This window comes from Plecotus auritus (assembly GCF_963455305.1).
Source record: "Plecotus auritus genome assembly, chromosome: 14".
NCBI lineage: Eukaryota > Metazoa > Chordata > Mammalia > Chiroptera > Vespertilionidae > Plecotus > Plecotus auritus.
The window spans coordinates 1067476-1089946 of NC_137780.1; the positions used below are offsets into that span (position 1 = coordinate 1067476).

At 60.3% G+C, this 22471-nt stretch overlaps 1 protein-coding gene across 2 annotated transcripts in view; it reads right to left on the reverse strand.

Annotated features, from left to right (window-relative positions):
* CAMSAP2 (calmodulin regulated spectrin associated protein family member 2) overlaps window positions 1–22471 on the reverse strand; it is a 36957-nt gene that overhangs the window by 9122 nt on the left and 5364 nt on the right. The window contains exons 2-12 of one of the 2 annotated variants that reach the window (XM_080650938.1): window positions 16796–17055; window positions 14383–14544; window positions 13365–13448; window positions 9793–9825; window positions 7160–7301; window positions 6692–6831; window positions 4941–5034; window positions 4074–4140; window positions 3016–3092; window positions 2781–2850; window positions 41–2174 (exon numbers count right to left, since the gene is read on the reverse strand). In XM_080650938.1, the coding sequence (XP_080507064.1) occupies window positions 41–2174; window positions 2781–2850; window positions 3016–3092; window positions 4074–4140; window positions 4941–5034; window positions 6692–6831; window positions 7160–7301; window positions 9793–9825; window positions 13365–13448; window positions 14383–14544; window positions 16796–17055 (3263 nt within the window). The remainder of the gene's footprint in view (window positions 1–40; window positions 2175–2780; window positions 2851–3015; window positions 3093–4073; window positions 4141–4940; window positions 5035–6691; window positions 6832–7159; window positions 7302–9792; window positions 9826–13364; window positions 13449–14382; window positions 14545–16795; window positions 17056–22471) is intronic. The other variant, XM_080650939.1, reaches the window with a different exon arrangement.

The window sequence follows — 22471 nt, forward strand, 5'->3', positions numbered from 1 at the left end:
GGAAGAGCCCCCCCGCTCCCCCCCACCCCCCCGGGCGCACCTTGAAGAAGAAGCCGCAGCACACTTTCTGCTCGTCGTCGGGCTGCTCTCTGTCGCTTTCTCCGTCCTCCTTCTCCACGGACACGTCGGCCTTCTCCGGGGGCTTCAGGTCCGAGAGGGACACCTCGATGAGACTGACGTTTTTGGGGGCAGCGGGCGGGAAGGCGGGCCGGGGAGCAGGCTCTGCGGGCCAGCCAGGCGGGTCCGCGCTGGGCGTCAGACACACCGTCTCCGTCACGGGCTGGGCCAGCACCTCGGACACGCTGGACTCCACGGGCTTCCCTGCGTCCCCCGGGGGCCGCGCCGAGGCCTCCGGGGGGTCCACGCCGTCCTTCCCGGGCCCGGGCTCCCGCAGCTGCGGCTCCCCGTCGTCCCCGAAGCACACGAAGGAGCGCGTCTGGATGGGCACCTGGCTGGGGGAGAACCGCCGCAGCCGCGGGAGGCTGTCCACCGAGCGGGGCGGCGTCAGCGTGCGGTTCAGGGGCGCGATCTTCAGCTCGTTGGGCCGAGGAGTCCGCGGGGTCTTGATGGAGAAGGACGCGCTCTTCCTGTGGATGGGCTGCGGGGACGGGTGGGCGGGCCGCGGGGGCTCGGGGGACGGGCCGGGCCGGGCGGGCCTGGGGTCGCGGGCCGGCCTGTGGGGAGCGGGCTGGGGCGGGGACACCACCCAGGACTGGCGGTCCCGCATCCGCATCAGCGCCTCCTGCTGCTGCGACAGGCGCTGCATCTCCTGCTGCAGGAAGTGCAGCGAGGTGTTGAGCTTCTCGATGGAGCGCGTGTACTCCAGCACCTCGCCCTCGGGCGCCGGCTCCTCGGAGGGGCTCGCCGGCCCCCACGGCCTCTCAGGGTCCACGGGCGTCGTGGGCGACGTGGGCCACAGGGCGGGGGCGCCCTCCGCGCCCTCCTTGATGTCCGCCAGAGACCTGCTGCGCTGCCCGCTGGCCCTGGGCGGCTCCCGCTCCGGCGCCCGCTCGCTGTACACCTTCTCATCCTCCGCCCCGGCCGCTTCCTCCCGCAGCGGGGCGCCCCCCTCCCCCCGCTTCTTCACCACCGTGAGGAAGGCCGTCCGGCCCATCTTCTGCCGCTGCCGGGTGAAGGCGGCCTCCACCTTCTTCTTCTGGGCCTCGATGGCGCGCCGCTTCTCCTCCAGCCGCATGCGCAGCTGCAGCACCTCCGAGGCCAGCAGCTGCGTGCTGTCCCGGCCGGGCAGGCCCGCGTCCTCGGGGCTCTGCGCCCAGGCCACCACGTGCGGGATGTTGAGCTCCGAGCCCTCGGGCGTGGTCTTCTGGGAGCTGCTCCCACTGCTCTTGCCGTCCGTGTGGTTCAGCTTCCGGAACTTCTGCTCGGCGAAGCTGGTCATCTTGACGCCGGAGCCGGAGGAGGCGCTGCTGCCGGGCTGGGAGCGGGTGCTCACGGTGCTGGGGCAGGGGCTCGGGGCCTCGCGCGCGCTGCCGGGGCGCAGGTCGCAGTCCTGCAGGCCCTTGGGCGCGTCGTCCGTGTCCGAGTCCAGGCTGACGGTGTAGTCCCGCAGCGAGGAGTCCTCGTCCACCGTGCCCGGGAGGTCCTCCGACGGCACGTGGATGCCCGTGTCCACCTCGGTGTCGTCGGTCACGGGGCTCAAGGCACCCGTGGCGTCGGTCAGGCGGTCAGGGCTGGGCGGGCGCAGCTGCAGGCCGGCGTTCAGGGGGCTCAGGTCCTGGCTGTGCAGGAAGAAGCCGTTGGCGACGTGGCCGGGCGGGGGCGCGAGGGGGCGCTGCTCCGTGTCGTGGATGATCTGCAGCGCCTCCTCGATGCTCGGCGTCTCGCCCTGGTTGCCCGGCTCGTCCAGGGCTCCATTGGGGAGCTGGTGGCGGATGTTCTCGCTGGAGTTGAGCTTGGGCGCGGGGTGGGGCACGTAGGTCAGGAAGCCACCGCGAGGGCCCGCGCTCAGCTCCTCCTCGATGCTTCCTGCCTCCTCCTCCCCGTTGATGGGCTTGAAGGACAGGTTCTTCCTCGTGGTCTTGGACACGCGGTGGTGGTTCAGAGAAAGGCCTTCGTTACTGACAGAGCGAGGGATGCCGCGGTTTGGCGCGCTTCTCGGCGCCGTGTTTTCTTTATCAAAAGAAATGTCAAATGAAACTCCGTGCACGGATGATCTGAAAAGAAAGTCAAAGAGAAAACCCTTAAATAATCCCAGAAGAGAAATGATTTACAATCACAGTCTTCCCCCGGCATCTGCGGAGGGCCCCTCCCGGACGCCCCGGAGGGGACCCAAATCGAGGATGCTCAAGTCCCTCCTGTAAACGGTGGAATCTGCGAGTAACCCTCACACGCCCTCCTGTGCACGTGACGTCACGTCGTGGAGACTTAGAACTCCGATGGATGTAAACGCCGTGTGACCGCTGCACTGTATCGTTTCGGGAATGACGACAAGAAAGTCTGTACATGTTCAGATTCAATCACAGGCCCGACTACACAGGACACATCAGCAACAGAGTAACTTCCCTACCCCCCTACCCCCCAAATATTTTCAAGCCACAGCTGGTTGAATCCATGGGTGTGGTGCCCTGACTTCTCCATCGTATTGTCCCCAAGGTCAGGTGAGGGCCATGAGGCGACCTTCCACACGCAGCCTCGACCGATCACCTGCTACACTGCCCTCTTCACATTTAGGTACACTGCAGTTTGTCCGACAGCAGAAGAGACAGAGCGAGTTGGCATTTCCTGGTAATGTGAACAGACGGACAGAATCCTCCGTTTACCTTTTCTCCTTCGGCCATGTCCCTATGAAGCCATCAACATAGGACATAGATGAAGACCTTCTGATTCCTCCTTCAAATGAAAAAAAAAAAAAAAAAGTCATTGCAATCGTGTGAAAAACTTAAACTTATGGCAATTTAACAGAATTCACATAACTGGGTGTGTGTGTGTTTACTCTCAGTCATCTCGCAGTTAACCTATTGAAATGGCATTTCCTCGGCTTTTTCAATATATTACCTGAGGCTGAAGGAGGTTGGGGGCGTGAGTGTCTGGAAGGCAAGTGATGAGGGTGTGGGAACGCATCTCCTTCTGCGCTGCAATGCAAACCCGAGACAACGTTACAGTCAATGTTACAACGTTACAGCCACTGTTACAATGTTACCATGTGCTTCCGCTCTTCACGTAAACTGTACACAGAAGGGCTGAGACCAGACAACAGTGCCACCCGACTCTCCTCCCTAACTAAAAATACAGAGGAAAACGATACGTTCCTTAAACCGAAGAACAGCCGTGATTATATGCACTTCTACACGTTTTGTATTTTAACCAAAGAACCTGAAATACTTCCATCTATATCTCAGTGCCCTTGAGAGACGATGTGAACCTTATTTTCTTTTTACAAACAGAAATGAAAAGGTTAAGTGAGAGTGCTTGGTTTGAACTCTCTGGGTGGAACCTAACTCTGTAAGAACTGCAGGGATGACGAGCCCGTGGGTGTGGTGGCCCCCCGTGGGGCCTCCTAACCGTTGGCATCTCCACCCCAATCTGCTGAGAATGAACTGGGCAACAGGGCGCAGTGGCTTCTAGAGCTCTCGCAAACCCACTCTCAGCTCAGGGAAGCAGCAGCCAGTAGGTGCAATAGCTCCGGCAGAGAAAGGCAAAGAAAGGACCACATGGCTTCACTTACACGTGGCGTCTAAAAGGAAGACAAATGAATACACAAAACACACACAGACTCCTAGAGACAGAGCCAAGGGGCTGCTTGCCAGAAGGAAGGGGGCTGGGGGGTGGGGGTGAAAAACGTGCGTACTGTGGGAAGTTCATCGGTGACAAGTGATCGCTAGAATTGTGGGGTGATCACACTGTCAGGCATACAAATGTTGCACCACTACATACATGTACACTTGAGACTAGTATGACCAACACGAGATTGTATCCCAACCAAACTCAAATACATTTAAGGCGGCTTTTAAGGTGAGCGCGTTAAAACCTGCTCCAAGCCCAAAGGTAAGGGAGAGACTCCCCGCAATGGGATCGTGTCTGGTTCCACTGGGAGCGGGAGGGGCGGGGCCTACCTCGCGGGGCCCGGGGAGCTGTCCAAGGTGCTTGCTCGGGCGTCCAGGGCCGGCGCTGCAGGCTCAGCTGCGACAAAGATGGAAACCCTCAGCGTTACACACACAGGCAGCACGTTTCCAACATCATTCAGGAATTCTAGGCCACAGATAACTTTAAACTCGATCTCAATTTCCCTTATTACTCAGAAAAATCCAGTATATTTAAAGCTATCTTCTTTAAAAAAAATCTTTACTGATTTCAGAGAGGGAGAGACAGGAGCAGTGACGATGACTCATTGATGGGCTGCCCCCTGCACGCCCCCTACTGGGGATCCAGCCCACAGCCTGCGCATGTGCCCTGACTAGGAATCGAACCCTGACCTCCTAGGTCATAGGTCAAGGCTCAACCACTGAGCCACACTGACAGTTGTTATTGTGTGCAATTACTGGATCATGGTACTATAGTAAAACCACAGACCTGTCAGGTTTAACACACACACACACACACACCTTTTTATGGTCTAACGACAAGTTCACATGGCAGACTGAAGCCAAGAAGCATAACTGGAGTGGATTCTGGGTAATAATGTTGAAAACTCAGAATCTCAGAGGGGACGAAAGCTGGGGATGGGGGTGAACGATGCAAAGAGAAGAAAGCGACCGGCAGTTAGAGCTAAAAGCCCGCAACGTCAGGCTTCACGTTCACAGCCGCTTCCTTCCCGACATCAGGCCTCGCAGGGGGCACCCAGAGGCTTTCACAACCGGGAACGCAGCGCTCATCCAGGTCCACGCCGACCCTGAAGGACGGCAGGCTTCCCTCCGCCGGAGGGGCTGCGAGGGCTACGCTGGCCGCCCTGCTCACGCGAGGACACTCCGCGGGGGCCGTACCTCCTTGGGCACGAAGGACGCGGGGCTGGACGAAGGACGGCTTCACCACCTCAAACCACCAGAAGAGCTCGGCCACGAACACCAGGTAGTTGCTCTGGGGAGAGGGAGAGAGGGGAGCGGTGGAGACGGTGCGGCGTGCTCGCTGGAGCTGGAGCTCGCTGGGGTCACGCGCACACCGCCGGCTTGCACCGCGTCCTAGTCAACCACGTCTTAACCAGCTGGGCAGCCCGCTGGAGCCGGCGAGGTGCCGGTCCTGGTGGAGCGGTACCGTGCGTGGCCACCAGAGGTCAGCAAAGGGAGGCATAGCTGTCCCGGGAACCACAGCTCGCAAAGGGCGTTTCTTTCTGAACTTAGGAGGGTTCCCAGCAATGCCTGTGCCTCCGAGTCCATTTCGTCTCAAGCTCCTCTTTCCGGCTCTTACCACGGTCACGCGCTGCAGCAAGGCGCTCACGCAATCCCGCGGCGGAGCACGGTGTGCACAACGAACGGGCGAGGTGGCGGGAACCCGCTCCGGAGAAACCGGGCTGCTTGTTCCCAGACCTTGCTCATGCATCCACACGCGTGTACAGCTGTGCACACACTGCCAAAGGGCTTTCTAAATGTACAATCCCATGGGCCAGGCGTGACGCCGGCTCCCGCTCTTTTTCTGAAGGCCTCGCAGGGCTGTGCGCGTCGGTGAAAGCGCCTCGACCTCCTTCCTGCCAACAGCGCGGCCCTGGGCGACGTTCACACTGGCCCTGGTGGGACGGCTTGTTTCCGCTCGTCCCCTCCAGGGACCACCCTCACGCATGCTCTGTGCCGGCACACGGGTCGGAGCCCTCTCCCCCAGTGATCCTGCCGCCGGGGGGGGGGGGGGGGAGCGCACCCCTCCCCCTCACAGGTGCTGGCTGCACAGTGACAGCACAGCGAGGTGCAGGGACCCCGGGCCAAGCCGCTTCCTGAAGTCGGAACACATCCCGGTCACGGCAGAGCTGTGGTTCTAACGCTTTAGCGAAGGACACGGGAAGCCACCCACGCCCCCCCCTGTGGACAGCCATCTCCTGGAATGTGGCTGACTCAAGAGAAGGCATCCATCCACTGGATCCTGCCCGCACTGCGCGCCCTCAGCTCGGGCACGCGCCGCCGAGCCACGCCCAGGCCCACACCTTACACACATCTCCGTGGAGTCAAGGGGCGCGTCCGTCTCCCTTTGAGATGAGAGAAGCAGCACTTGAATCTTTTTAAAAAATTTTTTTTTTGTATATTTTTTTATCAGTTTCAGAGAGGAAGGGAGAGAAGGATAGAAACATCAACGATGAGAGAGAATCATGGACCGGCTGCCTCCTACACGCTCCACACTGGGGATCGAGCCGCAGCCCGGGCCTTGCCCTGAACCGAACCCGGACCTCCTGTCCCGGTTCATAGGTCGATGCTCAACCACCGAGCCATGCCAGCGGGCAGCACTTTAACTTTTTAACAGCCCAGTTCCAGAAAAGGCATTCCTAAGAGACATATGGAAGTGATACTCCTAATTTCCACTGATCCACACGGCAGGGGCCACCTCCGGCCATGGGGCTGGCAGATGGGCCCCGGGCTGTGAGTCTCAGGTCAGCGTTACACTGTCTGACCGCGGGTTAGAGAAACATAAAGCAAGCAGGAAACTCACACGCGGCTTTTTCGGAAGGTCCCTGGCTGACAGAACAGCGCCTCTGGGGCTCCCAGAGAGGGCTCGCGAGGAGGGAGGAAGGGGGAGCGGGGGGGGGGGGACGCACCTTGATGGACGCGGCGGCGTAGAGCATGTCCTCCAGCGAGAAGTGGCAGCACTGGGTCAGGTGCTCCTGGCAGAACCCCTGGACCAGCTGCAGATTGTACAGGCTGTCAGCCAAAGACATGGTTTCTTTCAAACAAACATCTTCAAACAGGAAGAGAGCAAGTGATGACTTGGGGTTGATTTGGAGAACACACGTTTCAGATCCCACTTAGTGACTCAGTGCACGCGCACACACACACGTGGCATCTGCTTCACACACGCACACACACACATGCACACACACGCGCACACACACACTCAGAGACGGGGCGGCCACGACAGACGAGAGCAAGCACGCCTCCCCGCCGCCACCTCGGGTCACACAGCGCTCGCTCGCCCACAGCGCTGGTCGGAAGCCGTGCCAGCTGTAACCACTGCCCGCGTCCCCATGCCCCCCCCCCCCCCACGCTCCACAGCGCCCGGCGCTCACCCTCCAGCCTGATGACGCCGGGGCAGTAGAAGTGGATGAGGGCGGCCAGCGCGCAGCCGTCCGCCCCGTCCTTCAGCAGGTTCTCCACCAGCGGGATGCACGGCAGCTGCCGCAGCAGCGTCTGCTCCTTCCGGTAACGCGCCTGCGAGGTGAACGGAGACCAACGCAGTCAGACGGGCGCACGGGGGACCGGCAGCGCGGTCTAATGTAACCCAACGCCGTGCGACAGAGAAATGGTCCAGCCACCAGCATCCTCTCTGCTGACACCCGGCACCCTCACCGAGTCACACACACGGCACACAGATCGCACTGCTGACTCCCGGGAGGGACACTGAGCCCAAACGCTTCCGCGAAGAAGCATCGCAGCCCGGCCGGCGTGGCTCAGGTGTTGAGTGTCGACCTAGGAACCAGGAGGTCAGGGTTCGATTCCCGGTCAGGGCACAGGCCCGGGTTGCAGGCTCATCCCCATGTGTGGCGTGCAGGAGGCAGCCGGTGAATGATTCTCTCTCATCACGGATGTTTCTCTCTCTCTCTCCCTCCCTCTCCCTTCCTCTCTGAAATCAATAAAATATGTATTTTTAAAAATGGACTTAGACTGATGAACAAAAATAGATGCAGAGACAAATGGCAGGGGCGGTGGGGGTGAGAGCTACCCAAGGCCTGTCTGCAGGCACCTGAGCATCACCAATGGACAGACGCTGGGGCGGTGGGGGCTTGCCCTCGGGGGTGGGGCTGGCTGGCGGGGTGTCAATTGGGGGAAAAGGAGACAGAGGGAAAACCTTGGACAATAAAAAACCGGACTCAGAGCTCTGCATCGCATCACCAGCCCGCTGCCCCGCGCACAGGCCGCCCTCCGAGCTGTGCGCTGCGTGGCGGGTCCTCCCGGAAAGGGCCGGAGCCGTTCCGCGGCCAAAGCAGCAGCCAGAGCCGGGGAGGCCGGGCGGCCGGGCATGCGCTCGCCCCACAGGGCACCTGGGACGGGAGCAGCGCGGGGGGGACCGGGGCAGTGTCACAGCTGTGACGCTGGCTTGTGAAGGTAAGACAGTGTCACAGCTGAGACGCGCTGGCTTGTGCAGGTAACACACAGTGTCACAGCCGAGCTGAAAGGCGTCCCTGAGGGCCCACTAACCGGCAGCGGGGCGAGCTCAGGGTTCCTGCGCACCCGGAAGCAGAGGGAACCGGGGTGCGCGGGGCGGGGGCGGGAGGGTTCATGGGACAGCTCGCTCTCTGCAATGAGACGCCGAGGAGCCAGGGCTGAAGACAAGCTCTTGAATCAGATGACCCCGGTTCACATCCCGGTCCTGCCCGTGTGAGCGCTCTGTCTGCTTCCCCAGCTGTAAAACGGGGTAAGGAGGGCCCCAGGGGGTGGACAAGGTGACAGTGCACACACTCTGTGCAGGCGGGAGCTCAAAGCCGGCTGTCACCGCTCCCAGCTCTCTGAGGCCCAGGAGAGGGCGGCCGAGGACGGGGCGGGGCTTTTAAAATAACCAAAACTCGTTTTCCTTCTAACGCCACCGAAACCGGTCGCCTCTACATTTTAGAACCAAAATAGAATTGTGACATAAACTTCCATGAGAGTAACAACAGGGGCATCGTTTGCTGAGGGCGAGTGCTGGGCCCTCGGGAGCTGGGCTTCCTGCACTGGCGTCCTCAGAGGGGCACCCTCTCCCGGAGGAGAGGGGTTTCCCTTCCTTCCCCTCCCCCTGCTCCCAGGACCAGGCTCACAGCCCCTCTCCTGGGGAGATCCCCGTGGCGCCTGTTCCCGTGCCGGGCTGACATCGGCATCTATGCGGTGTCCCACCCCAGAGCCCCCACCTCAGACACACTGCACACATGCTGATTACTGATGCTACAGTCCTCTCAGCCGGCAGAGCCGTGGCCGCCCGTCTCACACCTGGGAGGCAGGTCCAGGTCCTCACGCTCCCTTCTCAGCTGGCAAGGAACATGGCCTGCTGCCCTGCTCTCTGCCAGCAGCCCCTCTGCTCAAGGCACGCACAACACACATACACATGGATGCACAGATGCATGGACACATGCAAGCACGGACACACTCAAGCTCAGACACAAGCACACGCACACACATGTGGACACGTGCACACACACACAGCTTTGCTGGGCTTTAGCAGTAAATGTCTATGTTCACGACATTCAGCCAGAGACGTGGAGGCATGCCAGACATTGTAAGTGGGCCAACCCCCAGACTCAGTCCTGGGAGACCAGCCCTTCGGGTCACACCAGAACTGAGACTGTAAGTCCGGAGCTGGTAAGGACAGTCGGTCACTTTCTATCAGTGTCCCTACAACTTGGGCTGAAGAGGAGACGAGTCTCTCAAAAACATGACTTTACAATACAAGTAATTCACAGGTGCAATTCACGTTCACTCCTACGAACGTTATTAAAACTAATGCTTTTTAAAACCGGGTTACGGATGGTCTGCGGTCACTGACAAGGTAAGCAAGATGCTTCCACATCAAGTGACTGCAGCTTCTGGCCCAACCGTGCGGGGCTTTTCCCGCCCTATGCACGGGACCAACGCCTGGCGTCCCTCCCTGCGTGACGGACAGAGCCACGAGTGACCGCCCCAGCAGGACCCGGCAAGGCCACGCCGCGGTCACCGTTCAGAGCGAACTTACGGGCACCAGTTTCCAAAACCACTTGGAAGGCGACTTCAGAGGCGCAGCGGAAGCGAAGGGAAAGGAAAGTCGTCAGAATTAGTGTCAGTGAAGCGACAGCAGATTTCCCACCGCGGGGCCCACGGTGACGTTCCCGTAACATCTCTAAATGCCAGTAACACTTCAGCTTAAAACCTACAGGTTCATTTAAAAGTACGTGCATACGGACAGAAAGAGGTTACAACCCGTTAAACAAGTTCATACGGACAGTAGTGAGGACAGACCTGCTTACAAAGAACCCTGATAATCCAGAAGGAGGGACGCAGTCAGGAGAGGACCGCCTGTGTGACCCCATGGAAAACGCTCTCAGGCAGGCCCCTCCGGAACACGCCCTGGGAGCGGGGCTTCTCTGCACCGTGGACGGAGGTGGAGACCACAGCCCAGGGCACCTGGGTTCCGTCTAACAAGGCCGGTCATCTTCACAAACACCTCTTGGGGAGAAACTGGGGGCCACCCCTGAAGTGTTTGAAGGCCTGACAGCCAAGCCCTCACTGAGTTGCCGGCAGGGGCATGTTCTAGCGGAGGTGCTGTTTCTGGGAAGAGGGATGCTGGCCATGGGCTAACGAAAGGGACCAGTCAGCATCGGCCACGCAAGCCCGCACGAGGAGCTGTAACTACAGAGCAGCACCCTAGGGCGGAGCCGAAGTGAAAGTTACCTAACCAGGCGGCCAGGCCTCACAGGTATTTGGGTGAAATAGTGTGAAAAGGAACCCGGGTAAGCGAGGAGTCAAACCAGACGATGCATGTGAGGGTGACGCACCGTGTCAGAGCCGTGTTTGTTCCGTGTGTTTATAAACGTATGGAACACACCCGAGTCGATGAGAACATTACAGGTTAGACTCCAGGTTCCCAGAGCAGGCGCCAAAGAACACGGGTCCTGGCGATGTTAGCACCTGCCACTCACTGCGGAGTTCAAAGATCACACGTGTTTGGGAGACAGATGGGCAGGCTCTCCAGGGGCCTTTATGTCTGAAAATGGGCCGTGACATTCTGAGAGGGGCCCCGGGGCGGGGGGGCGGGGGGTAGTGGGGGGCGGTGGGTAGTGGGGGGCAGCATCTCCCAATGGACTTGACTTCAGAGCCCTTTTCTCCAGTGTATCTCGGCGCTGCTTGAAGAAGTGGAGTTAAAACAAAAGTGGGTTATGGTTTCAGCTGCCGAGGAACTCGGCTCCAGGTGGCGGCTCGCACGGGCGAGGAGATGGGGCAGCGCGTGCGCCTGCTCTCGCTGGGGAGCGGGGGCTGTTCTGAGACTCCACCTCGAATGAAAGCCATCAGAACGAGGGGGATGTCTCTTCTCCAAGTCATTCCTTCCCCCAGTTCCCAGCCCCTGAGGATCCCTCACCAATATTTCTCTTTAAAGAGCGGCAAATGCTACACCGAGTAGACTTGTATCTTTAATATTCTGAGAAACAAACTCTCAATACAGTTAGTCTTATAAACTTAACAACACAACCCGTGGACTCACTGCTCTCTCAAAAACCACCAACTGCTTTACTGGCTAATTCCTGAGGGCCATGTACTCCAACGGCATGTCTGCATGCACACGTCCCTGTGACCCAGTGCCCTACTTTCCACGTCCACCTGCCACCCCCAGGGCGAGTCCAGTCCACACCCTTGAGAAGGCCCTCCCAGCTGTTCACGCCCACAGCCCCCCAGGTGTTCATTCCCACAGCCCCCCAGCTGTTCACGCCCACAGCTGCGGCAGCCCCCCAGCTGTTCACGCCCACAGCCCCCCAGCTGTTCACCCCCACAGCCCCCCAGCTGTTCACCCCCACAGCCCCCCAGCTGTCCACGCCCACAGCCCCCCAGGTGTTCACGCCCACAGCCCCCCAGGTGTCCACGCCCACAGCTGCGGCAGCCCCCCAGCTGTCCACGCCCACAGCCCCCCAGGTGTTCACCCCCACAGCCCCCCAGGTGTCCACGCCCACAGCTGCGGCAGCCCCCCAGGTGTCCACGCCCACAGCCCCCCAGGTGTCCACGCCCACAGCCCCCCAGGTGTCCACGCCCACAGCCCCCCAGGTGTCCACGCCCACAGCTGCGGCAGCCTCCTAGGTGTCCACGTGGAAGTTCCTGACAACCAGCTCATACTACCACAGACCTTCCATGGCTAGCACCTGCCGTTTACTAACACAGCGAAGGCAGGAAATTTGGGAATCATTTTCGTCACGGAATGTAGGAGCCACTTCATCCCACCTTTTAATGTTTACGGGTGAAGGAGAGGGGCCGAGAGGTCAAGGGCCTGGGAAGGCCACGCAGCGTCGGGCAGATCTGGCCTGACCAGAAGCTCAGACGCGTTTGCTCCACACTCCGCGCAGGCCCTTCCGGAGAACGGATGCCCGACTCGACGCCCTGACTGCAGACTCCAGAGGTCTTAGGGCAGGGCGCTAGTACAGCACAGAGGCTCAAGCAACTGAGACCGAAACACTGTTTGTTATTTATCTGAACTTCCCATGTAACGGGGCTCCTCCTTTAGCCTCAAAAGGGGCATCAGGAGCAAGAGGAGCAATCTGAAGAAAAGGGAACGGAGAAACCCCAGCAGTGAACGGTCTGGCTTTTCCCTCAGACATGGCGCCCCTCACAAGGCCCCCTCCAGGACACGGCCTGCCCTCCGGTCAGAAACCCGCCACCGGGGAGCGCACCATCGAAAGGGAGGTCTTCCCGGTGTCAATGCTGGTCCAACACAGGACAAGTGGCCCTCACGCTTGCCTATGTCTAAAGAAGATGGTCTACTGAAGCGAGGCTGGGCAGGAGGAGGGCTGCATGGAGAAGGAGGGCTGCACGGAGGAGGAGGGCTGCACGGAGGAGGAGGGCTGCACGCAGGAGGAGGGCTGCACGGAGGAGGAGGGCTGCACGCAGGAGGAGGGCTGCACGCAGGAGGAGGGCTGCACGCAGGAGGAGGGCTGCACGCAGGAGGAGGGCTGCACGGTGTAACCGTGAGGAGACCCAGTCACCCAGTGGGAAGGAGGGCTCTGAGCAACGGCAATGTCTTCCATCCCGAGTCCATGCCCGGCACGTCTGAAGGGCTCTCACTGCGACGCGCTCTGCCAGCCTGCACTCGGAGCACTCCTCTGAGTGCACCACACGCACAGGCCGTCAGAGCCAAGTGCCAGGTGCGGCTCGAGAACGTCTCCAGACCGACTCCATGTTGACGTTTCTCCTTCCCCACAGAGCCTCCTATGGACAACCCTCAGCTGCTGGGACACGCTGGTAAGTCGGCCTGGTTACACGCCATCCCAGGGCCGATACCCTGACCTGTTTCCGTGCTGTTTCATACGTCACCAAAGTCTAAACCATTCTTTTTGCCAAAAGAACCTCAGAAGCTGAGCTCGAGGCGTTGACATTCTCCTAAGCACCGTCGTCCACGCCCCTTTGCTTGGTGCGTCCCTAACCTGGTGATCCCGGCACAGCTTTCCCGGTACAGTTACTGTCACCAAAAACTAGCTAACGGCCACAACTGCGAAATTCCCCAAGGGGTCGCACGTGGGGGCGCGTACGGAGCCGCTCGAGGGCCCGTTCTTGACGGGAAACACGTACCTTTTGCCCTCCTGGGGCTTCCGCTGTGTGATGCTCCTTCCATTTCTGCTCTTGCTCCAGAATGTCTTTCAGATGTTCGTTTACCTTCAACACAGAAGCACCGAGGTGAAGGCCCCTCACGGAGAACGAGAAGAGCACGCGCCTCCCGCTGCCCGTGGCCACACCGTGTGGAGCAGCCCCACCTACAGGAGGACATCCCCCCTCCCAACCGGAAGGGCGCGTCCCCCAGGGGCCACATCCGCTAAGGGTGAGCTCACTGACTCGCTAGACGCTGCCCAACGCGGGACAGGCGAGCAGGAGAGAGGGCGCCAGGAGCCCCAGCTTTAAGGCTCGGAGCAGTAACCCTTCTGTTTAGTAAACATTTCACAGTCTCGCCCGGCCGGCGTGGCTCGTGGTGGGGCGTTGACCTAGGAACCAGGAGGTCACCTGTTCGATTCCCGGTCAAGGGCACATGCCCGGGTTGTGGGCCGATCCCCAGTGGGGGCATGTGGGAGGCAGCCGATCCATGATTCTCTCTCATCACGGATGTTTCTCTCTCTCTCACCCTCTCCCTTCCTCTTTGGGGAAAAAAAAAAAAAGTTAAAAAAAGAAGAAAAAGACATAAAAAAGGGGGGGATGGGAAATTTTAACAAGATTGCACAACCTGAGCTTGCGCTGTGATTTAGAACAGGAAGGGTAATGGAGTGTGTCTGTCTGCTCAGGCGACACCAGCAAGACCACAGACGGCAGCCTGCGAACAGCAGGAACGGATCCCTCAGCCTGGAGGCAGGAGGCCAAGGCCCTGCGGGGCGGGCGCCGTGTCTGGGGAGAGCCGCGTCTGGCCGTTTCCTCCGGGGCCTCACATGCCGGAGAGGCAGGGAGCTCTGGGTCACCTCCCCAGGCCTCACCTCCTGACACTAATCTGGGGACACAGACCCGCAGTCCCAGCAGAGCCGCAGCGTCTGCGTGAGGACCCTGCCTTTCCTGGCCAGGGGACGCGTCATGGTCCCCGCCCCGCCCCGCCCCGCTGTGCACCGACCTTATTTATCCAGTACATGACGGCGTCCTCGATGTCGTAGGGCAGGTCAGTGGCCTGAAAGAAGGCCGAGTACCGCTGGGCGCACGCGATGACCTTCTCCACGCTGACCATTTCCGCCGTGTAGGCCATCATCAGGGTGTCTATCATCGCCAGGTGGGCGCTCTGAAACGGAAGCGAGGACACGGCTAAGCCACCGGAAGGTTCTGGTGGACGTTCCGAAATCCGAGTCCCGTCTCCCAAGGAGCAGGCGCCGAAGGACAGGCCACAGGAGGCGGGTCTCTCAGGAAGCACACACGGGTCACGGGGAGGGCGCACGGAGACAGCCCGTGGTCAGCTGCCCACCGAGGCCCCGGCTTCGGGACACCATCTTTACCCCGAGGAGGCCCTGTTCCTGTTTCCTGTTGGCGATCACGTCGTAATGGTTACTCAGTAATGCGACGTCAAACTTCAGCGTCATCTCCAACTGCTCCCAGCTCACGCGCCACATCCACGCAGAACTCTGTAGAGCCTTCCTCTGAACCAGCGGTCGCCAACCGGTGGTCCGCGGACCACGGTCCCGTCTCCCCTCCACCTCAGACGGGCACATTCCAGTCCAACCCTCCACACGCCTCCACCTGCTCCAGCTCCTCGCCCTGCACATCCACGCAGGACCCCCCGTCTCTCCTCTGGCCCCTGCTGCTGTTTTATGTTCTTAAATACCTAAGTGGCCTTATACCTACCGTTATACTTTTGCTACCAACACTCAACTCGCCCCCCAAAAAGCTGGAGGCAGCATATGGAAATAAAAGATCCCCAAATTACGCTATCTTATTTTATTTTTTTAAATATATATATTTTTGATTGATTTCAGAGAGGAAGGGAGGGGGGAGAGAGAGAGAAACATCAATGATGAGAGAGAATCATGGATCAGCTGCCTCCTGCACGCCCCACACTGGGGATGGAGCCCGCAACCCAGGCATGTTCACTGATGGGGAATCGAACACCTCCACACACAAACACACACACTCACCCCCACACTCACAACCCCCACACACCAACACACACACTAACACACTCTGACACACAACCACCCACCATACACACCAACACACACACACTCATACCCCCCCACACACCAACACACACACACATACCCCACACACACACACAGTGACACTCATCCCCACACACACCAACACACACCCTCCACACCAACACACACACTCACACTCACGCCCCACACACTCCCATCCACTCTCACACTCACTCCCACACTCATACACTCTCACCCACTGTGCTAGGAAACCACGTGGAAAATACGTGTGCTTCACCTGATGAGGGATAACCGGTTACACTGCCATCCGTGTGAGTGGGCAGCGGCTCAGCAGACACGGACCCCCAGCCGTGGGTGAGCTGGGACCGTGCCCTCGGCCTGCAGACCGCAGACACTCACAGGGGCAGCAGCCGTGCAGCGACACTCCAGAGGGGACGCCAGAGGGGAACTCTGCTCCCCGCCGGCTGCCAGCTGCTCGCAGGGGTGACGTGCCCGCACAACTCAGGTGAGCACGGGACCGGGCGCACCACGGAGCTGACCCCTCACACCGCCCATAACCCTCCCAACCGTCCCCACCGCCCAGTCCCCGATCTGTAAGCAAGTGCACAGCTACCTCTTCCATTACCCTCCCTCCTTAACAGTAACAAAATGGGCTTTAAAAAGAAGAAAAACAGGCAGAGAGCAAAGTAGGTCACAACCTCCTTTAGCGCTAGACGGTGAGTTGATTTGGCTCATCCGACTTCAAGTTCATAATTTCTTACTCTTTTCCTTAATTTCATGCATTTCTTCCTCTGTCCTCCTACACACACATCTCCCCTGCCTCCGAGAAAGGCCGTCTCATGGAGGAGCGTGACGTCATCAAATGTGCGGCCGTTTTCCTCCCAACACCATCTCGATGACGCCCAGCATTCTACAAACCGAGCTAAAGGGCAGCGGCCCCGCAGGCTGCGGCAGGGGTTGAGCGTTGACCTCTGAACCAGGAGGTCACGGTTCGATTCCCGGTCAGGGCACATGCCCGGGTTGCAGGCTCCATCCCCAGTGTGGGGCGTGCAGGGGGCAGCCGATCCATGATTCTCTCTCTTCATGAATATTTCTCTCTCTCCCCCTCCTTCTCTGAAATCAGTAAAAGTACATATTAAAGGGACGGCAGACTGTGAACTGAACACGGGCCTCATCTCCAGGGACTGTCCTGCGAGGCCCTGCCTGCTTGGCCCGGGCCAGCTCAGTGTCCTTCGCCGCGTGTTTTCCGCAGAAAAACTCATGCTTAGCAACTACACTATCACGTGTGACGGGCTGAGACTCGCCAGGAGGTCACTCAGGCACGTGCACACACTCACACACATTCACGCGCCGGCCGCCCTCGGCCCCGCGGAGGCTCACCATCTGGATGGGCTTCCTCTGCAGGTCCCGCTCGGTCACCAGCCGCTCCTGGTCGGTGACGTAGAGCCCCTTCTGCGCCAAGGCCTGCACCACGGCGTCGTGGCCCACCAGGGGCTTGGCCGCGTCGCTCTTGAGGATGAGGCTGCCCGCCCGGCAGTACAGCTCGGCCGACAGCAGCAGGTGCACGACGGGCGGCTTGATGTGCTCCTGGTCATACTGGTCCGTGTAGAACGGCTCTCGGAGCTCCTCGGGCACGTTTTCTAGGGGGAGCAGAGGGAGGCGTTACAGGGTTTCCCGAGAAACACAACGAGCCTAAGGATGGCGCCTGTGCCATCGAGGCTGTGATTCCTCCCCAAATGGAGCGGCCATTCCCGATCTGAGCAGACCCGGCAGACCCCTGGAATAAGGAGAGAAGTCTTTGCACAGACACGGTTCCGAGTGCGTCCTAAAGGGGACCACAGAGCCCACAGGAGGAAGGCTCTGGTCTGTGGCTCCGGGAAAAGTGTCTCCCCCCACACACGCAAATACACAGTGAGCCACACGCACACGCACATACACAGTGAGCCACACGCACACGCACATACACAGTGAGCCACACGCACACGCACATACACAGTGAGCCACACGCACACGCACATACACAGTGAGCCACACGCACACACACATACACAGTGAGACACACACACACATACACAGTGAGCCACACGCACACGCACATACACAGTGAGCCACACGCACATACACAGTGAGCCACACATACACAGTGAGCCGCACACACACAGTGAGCCACACGCACACGCACACACACACACACATTGAGCCACACGCATACACACACGCACACGCACACACACAGTGAGCAGGGAGACCGCACGGGATTTCAGCGACTTCCCCCCACTTATGCAGTCAACTGGGAGACGCAGACACAGCTCCCGCAGGAGACTGAGGCCTCGCCCGAGAAGCCTAAATCCCCTGCACCCCTCACCTCGGAATCCCCACCCTCCCACGGCCACGCCCGTCCTACCCCCCTGACCCACTCCACGGACACAGAGGGCAGCTTACACAGCGGACAGACAGGACGCTGTTTTCTCCCGTCTCTGCTCTGCACCGCTGCTTCCTCCCCTCTCCTAACTGGGCTCCATGCTTTATGCCAAAGCCCGGATGAGCGACAGGGCCGTCCCACAGGCACAGCCGGGCACCTGGGCTCACGTCACTGGGCTGCGCACTCAGGCCCGCCCGCCCGCTCTCTCCTGGGGAGTGAGGGTCCTGAACGGGCCGCTCGAATGTAAGGCCAGGGACGCACAGAACGATCGATCGAGGCCCTTCCACGACAGCTGACGAGAGAGCGTGGCAGTTCCGAAGGAGAGCGCGACCCAGCGAGAGTGCGGCTCGGGCATTGCCCTGGGAGTCAGCGCTGGCAGCGGTGAAGTCAGAGCCGCAGCTCACACAGGTGAGGAAGCGCAGGGAGAGGCAGTGAGCAGGGGATGACAGCACACACATCCCAGTGGAAATACCCACCGCACAGCTGGGGACCATACAGGACGCTGGAAGGAGGTCAAGAGTAGCTGGGGCAATCTGGGATCTGGGGGAGATCTAAAAATATCCTCCCCTTTAATAATTGAAAGCACTCTCCTCCCGCAGCTGCATTAACCAGCGGCGAGCCGGCTGCCCCGCTGCTGGGCAGGGCGCACCAGCTTGCTGGGAACCACAGAGGGCAAGTGCGCGGGGGGACTCGCCTAACCCAGCACCCCAGGAGCTGAGGGACCCCCTAACCCAGCACCCCAGGAGCTGAGGGACCCCCTAACCCAGCACCCCAGGAGCTGAGGGACCACCTAACCCAGCACCCCAGGAGCTGAGGGACCACCTAACCCAGCACCCCAGGAGCTGAGGGACCACCTAACCCAGCACCCCAGGAGCTGAGGGACCCCCTAACCCAGCACCCCAGGAGCTGAGGGACCCCCTAACCCAGCACCCCAGGAGCTGAGGGACCCCCTAACCCAGCACCCCAGGAGCTGAGGGACCCACCTAAAGGTCCTAGCTTTGGGTCCCAGCTTTGGGAAGAAAAGACTGCTCATTATCAGGGTCACAAACTTCCCCTCCCCCATCACCCCTGTGCATCCATCCGCAGGGAGTGGCTGCTCTCACATCCTGTCCCCACACCTGGCCGTTTCCGAGGGCCCCCTACCATGCCACTCCCACCCCAGGGTACAAGGTGAGCTTCACTCCTCCCACAGCCAGGGGGGCGAAGGGGCCAGAGCACGTCAGAGTGTTTCATGGAAACGGCAGAAAGAGCCCTTTCCGCCCCAAAGAAGGCCAGGCTGCGGTGACTATTCCAGAACAGGTCGCTTCACACATGTACGTGTTATCTTTACTGATTTCAGAGAGGAAGGGAGAGGGAGATAGAGACATCCATGATGAGAGAATCACTCATCGGCTGCCTCCTGCACGCCCCACCCTGGGGATGGAGCCCTGACCGGGAATGGAACCGTGTTCACAGGTCGACGCTCAACCGCTGAGCCGCTCCGGCCGGGCCCAAGCAGGTCACTTGAAAACCAAGACCTGAACAACTACATGCTTAAGAGGCAACTTGGAAAATGTCTCATTTCTACCGACAGGGCAGACTCCCGTTTTTTAAGAGCAGTTTGGACTTGCATCACATTTTGAAACCAATGAACCGAAACGGCACGTTAGGAGATAAACCGGCATCCGCGATAAGAGGTTTCGCCCTCTCCCCAGAGTGCGGCCGAGATAAGAGGGACTCCGGGAGCGGGTGAGCGCCTCTCCCGGGCCTGCCAGGGACGCCGACGGGTTTTTCTTGTGCGCCAGCCACAGCCCAACCACCCAATGGGGCCGTGACCCCTCCCGGATCTCGGCTCTGAAACCCGCACTCCCTGAAGGCCTGAGGGACGGGGACGGGCGTGCCGCTCAGGCGATGGCCACGTTTTCTGTGAAGCTGGTTGGCTGCCCGTCGCATCCGTGCACCAGGACACGTGAGGTTTCTCTCAAAGTGAAGGCTTCCCGGCCACGCTCCGCCTCGCCGCAGTATCGTCTTCAGAGCCACTCCCTGCTCCCCTCGCCCACATTCCCTGCCATGGGGGTGGCGCGAGCAGTGGGAAAATGGGGGCACTGGATTTAAACAGACGAATCCCGACTTAGCCGGTGTGGCTCAGTGGATAGAGCATCGGCCTGCGGACTGGGGGGTCCCGGGTTCCGTTCCAGTCAGGGCACATGCCCAGGTTGTGGGCTCGATCCCTAGTAGGGGGTGTGCCGGAGGCAGCTGATCCATGATTCTCTCTCATCATTGATGTTTCTCTCCCTCCCTCTCCGAAATCAATTAAAAAAAAAAAAAAAAAGACAAGACTTTGTTCACCCATGTACATGGTACGGGGCCTGAGTCCCCCAGGTCCACAGATATGCCTGCGACCCTCCTCAACTCCAGTGCCCTCTGCCTGCCCTGCCCTGGGCCCCAACACCCGTCTTCCCGCCGCTGCAGGTTCCAGCTCACGCCTCTACGTGCGCCCAGGCCGCCCTCCAGGCCCGCTGCTCCCCCCACCCTTCACGCGGGGGCTCTTTCCATCAGACGCAGTGAAGGTCACCTCCTCAGAGCACATCCCTGACCCAGTGGTCACTCCCTACGACACTCAGGTGCTTGTTACGCCTCTGCCCGCTGCAAGGGGCCTCAGGACAGCAGGACGTGTCCCTGTCCAGTGTCCTGGCGCCGAGGACAGGGCCCGCACCACAGCGGCCGCAGGGAGTCACTCAGGGCGGTGTCTTCTGAGCAGATGCCAGTGAAGAGTTCGCTCCCTCCTTCCCCATCACATGGCGGGCGGGCGGGCGGGCTGGCGGGCGGGCGGGGTGCTGGGCCGCATTCCTCAGCTCGCAGTCCGCCCTCCCGTGACCACACCTCCCGCCCGCTCATCTCTTCACCGGATGGCCCAGGAAGCCTCACCGCAGCCAGGGGAGCCGCTTCTCCCGGACAAGGGCCGCGCACATGAAGGGGAGACCTGAATGACCTGGGGTGGCCGGAAATGGGAGTGTGGGCATGAGCGGGGGTTCCTACCTCCCTGCGGAGAGAGAGCGATGTGGCTAAGGCTATGCCTGCACACACGTGGGTCTCCTCGCTGTCAGCAATGAGCGCAGCGCCTCTGAGCTGCTGTCTGAGACCCTGCCCACGAGCAGGAGCAGCTCCCGGAGAAATGGCTGCTCAGGCCTGGAGCAGGAAACGTGCACGATGAGCTAAGGATCTGTGTGAGCGTGTGTGTGAGCGCGCGTGTGGGAGTGCGTGTGGGCGGAGGGGAAGAGAGAGAATGAAAGAAATGGGACAAAATGCTAACCATCGGTCAATCTGGGTAAAGGGTATTCAGGAGTTCTCTGTATTATGTTAGGTATTTGAAATTATGCTGAAAAAAAAAAAAAGTTGCAAAACGTTGAGATGCCCCAAATCCATCTTTTCCCCCAAACGTGAGCATCTTCTAGGGTCCCCTACATCCGTGAGCCACCTGGCTGCCCAGCCGAAACCTCGGAGTCCTCACCCAGCCCTGTCCCTCTCTCTCCACCCCAAATCACACCCATCACCAAATCCAGTCCCAACCCACCCTTCTCTGGACTGGAGCCCCAGCCCCCGGCCCCCGGCCCCCCGGCCCCCCGGCCCAGGCAGTCAGCGCCTGTCACAGAGCCATGCACTCACCCACACCGTCTTCTCCACACGGCCACCCTCGGCCCTGCTCCAGCCAGCCACGCTCCCCCAGAGCCGACCTGCTTATCCCCAGAGCAAGCTGGTCACGTCTACGCCAGCAACAAGCCGGGCTTTCAAAGGCCTCCAGCCGCTCTGAGGGCTAAGCCCTCCCCGTGACCTGCAGCGAGGCCTGCGCTGCCCCTGCCCAGCTCCTGTGGCCACACTCCCTCCCCTGCAGAGCTGTCTGCCTCTGCCTTCCGGCCGCCCTGCTCTGAGCACCCTTCTCTCTGCTCCTCACTCTCTCACAAACCCCAGTGCGTGCTCAGTGAACCAGTCATTGTAGCTGTTTAACCCACTGCTCCTTAAGCTGGCCCTTCAAGCAGCTCTGTCCCACCCTACCTTTCCAGCCGGGTCTCCCACCTCCCCCAACCCGCGGGCTGTGCGGCGTCACTGACACGGCCTGGGTCTCAGCCTCCAGCCTGCACACACCAGTTCCTCCATCTGCAGCGCCTGCCTCCCTCCAGGGCCCAGTCTGACCGGCCTCCCTCCAGGGCCCAGTCTGACCGGCCTCCCTCCAGGGCCCAGTCTGACCGGCCTCCCTCCAGGGCCCAGTCGCCTGCCACCTCCACTCCTTTCACATTTGCAGAGCTCCACGCAGTGACACATTCACCACGTCTCCCTGCCAGAGCCCAACTCGAGGGGAAAGGCCTGGTTAAAGCGCCGGACCTCCCCGGGGCCTCAGCATCACCCCTGTGATTCTCTCCACACCCGACTGCTCTCCCTGGGCCTCCCTCCTTTTCCGCGGGCTCCCCCAAAGGCCTTCGAAGAGCTCACTGCCCTAGATCCTGCCTGCAACGTCTTCTCGCCCCGGGATCTCATAAACTTCCAAGTTCAGTCACACTTTATACACAGGAGATTCCACGCTGTAATTCCCAGCCTGCGCTTCTCAATCGCACTGCACACCTACACTTACAGCTAGCCGCGTCCTAGGCTTCTCGGAG